This window comes from Pseudophryne corroboree, chromosome 7 (genome assembly GCF_028390025.1).
Source record: "Pseudophryne corroboree isolate aPseCor3 chromosome 7, aPseCor3.hap2, whole genome shotgun sequence".
NCBI lineage: Eukaryota > Metazoa > Chordata > Amphibia > Anura > Myobatrachidae > Pseudophryne > Pseudophryne corroboree.
In genome coordinates this window covers 495,006,184-495,015,771 of record NC_086450.1, presented here as the reverse complement: position 1 = coordinate 495,015,771, position 9,588 = coordinate 495,006,184, and the positions used below count along the sequence as shown (strand labels likewise).

General features: G+C 45.6%; 1 protein-coding gene across 1 annotated transcript in view; it reads right to left on the bottom strand.

Moving 5' to 3' along the window:
- Positions 1-1,055: 1,055 nt before the first annotated feature.
- The window catches only part of BCKDK (branched chain keto acid dehydrogenase kinase), a 127,863-nt gene continuing 119,330 nt past the window's right edge, over positions 1,056-9,588 (bottom strand). Inside the window, exons 13-14 of the mRNA XM_063935193.1 lie at positions 1,577-1,685; positions 1,056-1,495 (exon numbers count right to left, since the gene is read on the bottom strand). Coding sequence (XP_063791263.1) covers positions 1,385-1,495; positions 1,577-1,685 — 220 coding nt within the window. The 3' untranslated portion in view covers positions 1,056-1,384. The remainder of the gene's footprint in view (positions 1,496-1,576; positions 1,686-9,588) is intronic.

Here is a 9,588-nt window from a genome sequence, read left to right as displayed (position 1 = left end):
GTCAATAGTGAGGGGGTGATCAAGCGGACAGAGGACACGTGCCGCAAACGGTACTATGACATAAAGCGACGTGTCAAGTCAAAAATGGCCAAGGAGCCGAAGTCGGCTCGAAAAAACGGTGGTGGGCAGCCCTATATTGCAAGATATCTGGAATATGAGGAGCCCATGCGGAGTGTAATACCTCCTGAAGTAGTCTCTGCAACCCATGTCCGGGATTCAGATCTGCCCAGGAAGAATGGTGAGCATGTGTATTTGCATTAACATTCTATGTGTTTTTTTTTTATTTTAGTTCAAATATGTGTCATGTGACGTTGCATATTACTCCCATCTTCAAGTGTGTGTCAGCAAATACCTTGTTTTTGGTTATGTTTTCTACAAAAGCCAATGTAACATCTTACTTTATTGTATGTCATATTTTTTTTTTAGGTATATTTTCCATGTGTAGTTTGGACTTGGTGTGTCATTGAATTGTCCTGCAATAATGTATTCCTTTTGCACATTTTGAATGTTTTAATTTGGACTAGGTTTGAGATTTATGTTATCCATGTGCAATGTTGATAAAACAGTGGTTGTCATGTTAGAGGCTGGAGTAGTGGAAAGTGGTTTGGAAACCACTTACATGTGTAATGTCCTTATTACTGAATGTTTTTTTTTTAAATAACAAACTACTATTTGTTTGTTCAGTTTGAGGCTGTATTTGTGCCCAGACACAACACTGTTTTTTTTTGTTTTTTTTTGGTGTTGTATTTTTGGTTGCCTCATATAGTGGTAATGTGTGTTTGGAGTGCCACATCACAGAGCAATTTCTATATTGCATATGTAATATTTTTCCTTTCATTACCAAATGAAGATGTGTGTGCTTTTGGTTGTTAGTGTCTGTATTTTGACTTGTGTCCTATGTCAGTGTCCTGTACATGTTTTCCTGTGTTGCACTTTCCATAGTGCATATGGCTATTGGACAATCTTTATTGTTTTATGTAGTGGTTTCTTGGTTTACGGTACTTATGTCTTTTAAAAATGCAAAACACGCCTTTTTTTATTTAATTATTGTTTATAAGCATAATGTGTGGATGTATCAACAATAGTATGATTACATGATTTCTTATTTTGGTTTTACAGTGTTGGAAAAAAGCAGTACTGGTCGACCTACAGTAACTCCCATTCCATCTGATGATGATGACGACGCGGCGGAAGCAGGTAAAGTGTCCATTGTAGTATAGGGTATGTTTGTAAAGGAATGCCCATAACAACATTTCACTTTCAATACTAGGTCCATCAAAAGAAGTCTGGAGCAGCAGAAGTTGGACTTCAGTAACACAACACCAAAAAAAAAATGGGGCAGCAAAGAAAGCAAGGTCTGATGTCCAGGGCCAACCACAGCAGGCTACTCCACCACGAAGATTATCGACAGTATGTTCGGGCCCCACACTCCAAATTTTGGACACACCTCCAAGACGTGAACCACACTCCCCTCAGCTTGATTGTGAGTATCAAACTGTATAAAAAAAAAAAAAAGATATTAAAACTTTTACTGAAACGCATTAAGTCAAAACACATCAAAATATGATATACTTACCGAAGTCAGTAAAAGATGAAATGGAATCCGAGCAAAATGGCCTTGTCCACATCCTGTAAATATATGTATGTCCACTTCAGCCATACAGTAGCACATTGTGTGTAAGATGCTGCAACAGAAACTCATGTTTATTTTGTGAAATAGTACAGTAATTTTACAATTTAACACGTGTGTTTGAACTAACATGGCCAAATACATATAAAAACATTACTATGTTTGTTTAAATACAAATATAAGGTAACACATTATGGATTTCAAAGTGTTTTTATGGTGGAGTATGTGTGATCTACAATAAAACTAATGTGTTTGCTTTCACAATGAAGTAACCAGACCCATTTGCCACAAACAGGCATATGTATATATTTAAATTATGAGTGATGATGTTGCTATGCAGGATATCTGCAAGCAACAGTCAATGACATGTGTTCCATGTGTAGTGATTTGTTAGAATTGATCAAACATATGGCTAGCTAATGTTTTTTTTTAAATAATTTCTGCTTCTAGTCCTGGTAACAGCATCCCTCCGCAACATCAGCAAACAAGCAGCAGTTCTGGTACGACTACTCCAAATATCACGCCAATGTCATCACCACCAAGACGCTCCCCCAGAGCACGCCAACATGACAGTGGTAAAGGCAAAGGGCCGGACAAGCAGCCAACCAAAATCAATTAACATTGAAAACTCACATTTTTTATTTCAGAGAAGTAAATCAAAATACTTAGTAAGCGTATGTTTGTAAAAAAAGATATAACACTTAGCTCCTTGACAATTTGAACAACATCATTAATTAGAAGTGGTACAAACATCAACAGGAAATTCGTATGCACATTTATTCTTTACCATCTTTGCCTTTTTTTGGAGGAGGGAAAAGTTTGTGCTGCACATAGATGTTAGCAGGAAGTAACCAGACCACTTGATTTTTTTCTAATCATTACTCTTTCTAGATTCTAATCATTCTCCTATCCTGCACACACAATCATTGCCAGGCAGCCACATACATGTTAGCAGGAAGTAACCAGACCACTTGATTTTTTTCTAATCATTACTCTTTCTAGATTCTAATCATTCTCCTATCCTGCACACACAATCATTGCCAGGCAGCCACATACATGTTAGCAGGAAGTAAACAGACCACTTGATTTTTTTCTAATCATTACTCTTTTTAGATTCTAATCATTCTCCTATCCTGCACACACAATCATTGCCAGGCAGCCACATACATGTTAGCAGGAAGTAAACAGACTGTCACAACTGAGGGCCTGAGCTGACGGGAGGCAGCCTCAGTTGTAGGGGCTGAGATGTACCGGAACCTGGGAGGTTGTATCAGACCCCTGGACATGTAAGTAACATGAATAATAACTGCCCGAAGGCGTGACCACGACAACTTGGATAAAAGTCAATGATGTTTATTATGACAACTCCGCAACACAGCAGCAGTAAAAGAAAACGTAAAAGTCAGCAAAGAATAAATACAGTTCCTGGGTACTACAGGATGGCAGGAGCCACAGGGCACTGGTAGTGTGAGATAGTTCTTATGATCTTCTAGATGGAAAGTCCTTACCAGGCCCGACTGTAGCAATGGAGATAACCCAGGATTGTGCCAGCTGGTGTTCCAGGAAAAGCTGGGTTGCTGAAGATAAAACAGCTGCTGTGGATACTGGCTGGAACCAGACTGTTGTTAGCACGGAGTGGATACTGGCTGGAACCAGTTAAATAATAAATGAACTTGGGAGCGATGAAATATGAACTGAAATGTAGAACTTGAGAGCGGAGAAATAATAATACCGGTGGAGAGTGGTAAAGTGTAGAAAGGACACCGGCCCTTTAAGGGAAGCTGTACTCTGCTGGAAGCTGAGCTGGAAGCAGGTAATGTTGTAGCTGGAAACAGATGAATCCACAATGGATTGGAGAGTCAGGCTACACCGCAGGTGGAATGCTGGTGCGGGTCTCTATGGTGGAAGTCTTGAGACAGGAGCTGGAACCTGGAAGACAATCACAGGAGAGAGACAAACAGGAACTAGGTTTGACAACCAAAGCACTGACGCCTTCCTTGCTCAGGCACAGTGTATTTATACCTGCAGCAAGGAAGGGATTGGCTAGGCAATTATGCAGATTAACAATACTGACAACAGATTGGAGGAAATGATCAGCTGACAGAATCCAAGATGGCTGCGCCCATGCAGACACTTGGAGGGAAGTTTGGTTTGTAATCCATGTGGTAATGAAAACAGTAATGGCGGCGCCGGCCACTGGAGACAGGAGACGCCAGGCTGACAAGTGCACATCCAACCACGCGGACACAGCGGAGGCCGCGGCTGACGTAATCGCCACTCTGACACTCTGCATGCAGAAGCTCAGGGACGGCGGCGGAGGCCGCGGGAGACGCCATGCCGGATGTAATAAGGCGTTACTGTGACAGCGTCTCAGAGAGACAGGAGAGGATGCAGGAATGTGAACATTAGGATAACAGATGGGATCCGGTCCTGGAGCGCTGAGCCAGCCTTAGGAGGCATCTGATGGGTAAGAAATGGCGTCCAGATACCCGGATCGTGACAGCACCCCCCCCTTTAGGAGTGGCCCCAGGACACTTCTTTGGCTTTTGAGGAAACTTGGAATGGAATCTCCGGACCAAGGCAGGAGCATGGACATCAGAAGCATTGGTCCATGAACGTTCCTCAGGGCCGTAACCCTTCCAGTCAATAAGATACTGTAGTTGACCATAACGGTGACGTGAGTCCAGGATCTTGGCCACTTCATACTCAACGCCTCGTTGAGTTTGGACTTTCGGAGTTGGAGGAAGTGAGGAATGAAACCGATTCAAGATCAGCGGTTTCAACAGGGAAACATGGAATGTCCTGGGTATTTTTAAGAAGGGAGGCAACTGAAGTCTGTAAGCAACAGGATTGATGACTTGTTCAATCTTGAAAGGACCGATATAGCGAGGTGCAAACTTCATACTGGGAACTCTTAACCTCAAATTCTTCGTGGATAACCATACCCGATCACCCACCTTGAGAGCAGGAACTGCTCGACGCTTCTTATCCGCAAACTTCTTGTACCTGAACGATGCCTTGAGCAGAGCTGATCGTACGCTCTTCCAGATATTGGCAAACTGATGCAAGGTGATATCCACTGCGGGAACAGAAGTTGCTGGAAGCGGTTGGAACTCAGGGACTTTAGGGTGGAATCCAAAGTTAGTGAAGAATGGTGTTGAAGCAGATGAAGAATGATACTGGTTGTTATGACAGAACTCGGCCCAGGGAAGTAATTGAACCCAGTCATCTTGAGAGGAGGACACATAGATGCGGAGGAAGGCCTCCAAGTCCTGATTCACCCTCTCGGTTTGACCATTGGTCTGAGGATGGTAAGCCGTGGAAAACTTTAGCTTGACTTGAAGGACTTGACATAAACTTCGCCAGAATTTGGCTGTGAATTGAACTCCTCGATCTAAGATAATTTCTTCAGGAAGACCGTGGAGTCGGAAGATCTCTTGTATGAATACTTGAGCCAACTTGGAAGCTGACGGAAGACCGGTGAGAGGAATGAAGTGTGCCATCTTGGTGAACCGGTCAACTACCACCCAGATGGTATTGAACTTGTTGCACATGGGTAAGTCTGTAATGAAATCCATCGACAAGTGAGTCCATGGTCGACGGGGAACGGATAGTGGAACCAGTTGCCCCGCAGGCGACTGGCGGGATACTTTATGTTGGGCACACTTTGGGCAAGATGCAATAAACTCCAAGACGTCCTTTTTCAGAGTTGGCCACCAATAGGACCTAGAGATAAACTCCAGGGTTTTTTGGATACCTGTATGTCCGGCAAAACGGGAAGCATGGGCCCAATGCATGAGCTTCTTCCTTAGCATCGGTTTCACAAAACTTTTCCCTGATGGGGGCGTAGAGTCCATCCCTACCGTGGAGAATGCCAACGGATTTATAATAGGATGCTTGTCTGAAGACTCTGACTCATTTTCTTGCTCCCATGAGCGGGAAAGGGCATCGGCCTTGCGATTCTGAGAGCCCGGACAGAACTGGAGTTTAAAGTCGAACCTGGAAAAGAAAAGTGCCCATCTGGCCTGACGAGGGTTGAGACATTGTGCGCCCTTCAGGTATAAAAGGTTCTTGTGGTCTGTAAGTATGGTGATTGAATGAGAAGCTCCCTCCAACAGATACCTCCACTCTTCTAGAGCGAGCTTGATGGCTAGCAACTCCTGGTCGCCAATGGCATAGTTGCGCTCAGCTGGGGAGAACTTCCGGGAGAAGAAACTGCAAGGGTGTAAATGGCCATCTTTAGCCCTCTGAGATAACACCGCTCCTACTCCAACGGAGGAGGCATCCACCTCTAAGATGAAAGGAGAGTCGATGTCAGGCTGTTTCAGAACAGGCGCAGAGATGAACCTTTGTTTTAAAAGATGAAATGCTTGCATGGCTTCTTCAGACCACTTGGACGGGTTAGCACCCTTCTTAGTGAAAGCAGTAATAGGCGCCACAATGGTGGAAAAGTCTCGTATAAACTTTCGGTAATAGTTGGCGAACCCTAAGAACCTCTGGACCCCTTTGAGGGTTAAGGGTACCGGCCAATTTTGGATTGCTTGTAGTTTCTCAGGATCCATCTCTAGTCCGGAACCGGACACAATGTACCCTAGAAACGGAATGGACTTGACTTCAAAGACGCATTTTTCTAATTTGCAATAGAGATGATTGACACGGAGACGGGACAGAACCTCTTTAACCCAAAAACGATGTTCCTCTAAATCGTTGGCAAAAATGAGGATATCGTCTAGATAGACCACGACATGACGGTATAGAATGTCTCTGAAGATCTCATTGACAAAATGCTGGAAGACAGCTGGAGCATTGCTCAATCTGAAGGGCATGACGAGGTACTCATAATGTCCGTCACGGGTGTTAAAGGCGGTCTTCCACTCGTCACCCTCACGGATCCGGATGAGATTGTATGCACCTCGCAAGTCCAGCTTTGTAAAGATGGTAGCTTCGCTAACTCTGTCAAAGAGCTCAGTAATCAGGGGTAAAGGATAACGGTTCTTGATGGTAATGTCGTTCAAACCTCTGTAGTCGATGCACGGCCGCAGACCACCATCTTTCTTTTTTACAAAAAAGAAGCCTGCGCCGGCTGGAGAAGAAGAAGGTCGAATGAACCCCTTTGCTAGGTTCTCTTTAATATATTCCTCCATAGAATGCGTCTCAGGCAGAGACAACGGATAAGTTCGGCCTCGAGGTGGAACCTTCCCTGGAACGAGATCAATCGGACAGTCCCATTCTCTATGAGGAGGAAGGATATCAGCAGAAGCTTTACTGAACACATCCGTGAAATCTTGATATGGAGGAGGTGGAACATCAGACGACCTGGGGGAGGAAGAACAGACAGGCAATACTTTAAACAAACATGTCTCAGCACAGGAGGAACCCCATGCCAGGATTTGCGTAGTCGTCCAATCAATTGTAGGATTGTGAAGACGGAGCCATGGAAGGCCCAGGACCACAGGATGTGTGGCTCTTGGAATCACTAAAAAAGAAATAAGTTCGGAATGAAGAACTCCCACTCTCAGACGAACTGGTAGAGTCCTTAAAGAAATAACTGCATCAAAAATTTTGCTGCCATCCACGGCAGTTAAAGAAATGGACGAAGGAAGTCTCTCGGTGGGTAGGGACCACCGTTTAACATAGGCTTCGGTAATAAAGTTCCCAGCCGCTCCGGAATCAAGGAGGGCAATGACGTTCCGATAACGTTGAGCAACTTGAAGCGAGACTGGGAGATTACAATCTTGAGGAGATGGAGAGGAGATCATTACTCCTAGCCGGCCCTCTCCTTGGCGAGCTAGGATTTGGAGTTTCCCGGACGTTTGGGACAGGCATTAATGGTGTGAGACGGAGCTGCACAATAGAGACAGAGAAACTCGGAGAGACGTCTTCGGCGCTCAGCAGGAGTTAAACGGGAACGGCCAAGTTGCATGGGCTCATCTTTAGATGGTGACAGTTGACGAGGAGGAGGAGCAGAAGATATTGGAGCAGATGATCTTCCACGCTCAGTTGCTCTCTCTCTGAAACGTAAATCAACTTTCGTGCAGAGTGAGATTAGCTCATCTAACTTAGAAGGTAAGTCTCTGGTAGCTAACTCATCTTTAATACGCTCAGATAAGCCATGCCAGAATGCAGCATACAGGGCCTCGTCGTTCCATGCCAGTTCGGATGCCAGGATCTGGAACTGTATCAGATATTGTCCTACAGTACGTGACCCCTGGCGTAAACGGAGAATCTCGGATGAAGCTGAGGTTACCCGGCCTGGCTCGTCGAAGATGCGCCTGAATGTTGACACGAAGGCAGTGTAGGAAGATAGCAGGGTGTCGGACCTCTCCCATAACGGTGATGCCCAATCAAGGGCTGAGCCACTGAGAAGAGAAATAATGTAGGCAATTTTTGTACGGTCACTGGGAAAATTGCCAGGTTGTAGCTCAAACTGAATCTCACACTGGTTGAGAAATCCCCTGCAGAATCTTGGAGATCCGTCAAATTTTGCTGGCGTTGGAAGATGAAGACGTGGAGCAGAAGTGGGTAAGGTGGGTGGGGTTATAGCTGGAGTCACTGTGGTTGACGCACCAGACGCGCCTGATCCACGGAGAGTTGTCTGAATCCCATCCAGCCGAGTAGAGAGATCCTGGAGACAGCGGATGATGTGGCCCTGTGCAGCCTCCTGATGTTCTAGTCGGGCTGCCAGTTCTTGCATCGGCCTGGCCGCTTGATCCTGGTCTCCGGCTGGATTCATTAGGTCAGTGCTTACTGTCACAACTGAGGGCCTGAGCTGACGGGAGGCAGCCTCAGTTGTAGGGGCTGAGATGTACCGGAACCTGGGAGGTTGTATCAGACCCCTGGACATGTAAGTAACATGAATAATAACTGCCCGAAGGCGTGACCACGACAACTTGGATAAAAGTCAATGATGTTTATTATGACAACTCCGCAACACAGCAGCAGTAAAAGAAAACGTAAAAGTCAGCAAAGAATAAATACAGTTCCTGGGTACTACAGGATGGCAGGAGCCACAGGGCACTGGTAGTGTGAGATAGTTCTTATGATCTTCTAGATGGAAAGTCCTTATCAGGCCCGACTGTAGCAATGGAGATAACCCAGGATTGTGCCAGCTGGTGTTCCAGGAAAAGCTGGGTTGCTGAAGATAAAACAGCTGCTGTGGATACTGGCTGGAACCAGACTGTTGTTAGCACGGAGTGGATACTGGCTGGAACCAGTTAAATAATAAATGAACTTGGGAGCGATGAAATATGAACTGAAATGTAGAACTTGAGAGCGGAGAAATAATAATACCGGTGGAGAGTGGTAAAGTGTAGAAAGGACACCGGCCCTTTAAGGGAAGCTGTACTCTGCTGGAAGCTGAGCTGGAAGCAGGTAATGTTGTAGCTGGAAACAGATGAATCCACAATGGATTGGAGAGTCAGGCTACACCGCAGGTGGAATGCTGGTGCGGGTCTCTATGGTGGAAGTCTTGAGACAGGAGCTGGAACCTGGAAGACAATCACAGGAGAGAGACAAACAGGAACTAGGTTTGACAACCAAAGCACTGACGCCTTCCTTGCTCAGGCACAGTGTATTTATACCTGCAGCAAGGAAGGGATTGGCTAGGCAATTATGCAGATTAACAATACTGACAACAGATTGGAGGAAATGATCAGCTGACAGAATCCAAGATGGCTGCGCCCATGCAGACACTTGGAGGGAAGTTTGGTTTGTAATCCATGTGGTAATGAAAACAGTAATGGCGGCGCCGGCCACTGGAGACAGGAGACGCCAGGCTGACAAGTGCACATCCAACCACGCGGACACAGCGGAGGCCGCGGCTGACGTAATCGCCACTCTGACACTCTGCATGCAGAAGCTCAGGGACGGCGGCGGAGGCCGCGGGAGACGCCATGCCGGATGTAATAAGGCGTTACTGTGACAGCGTCTCAGAGAGACAGGAGAGGATGCAGGAATGT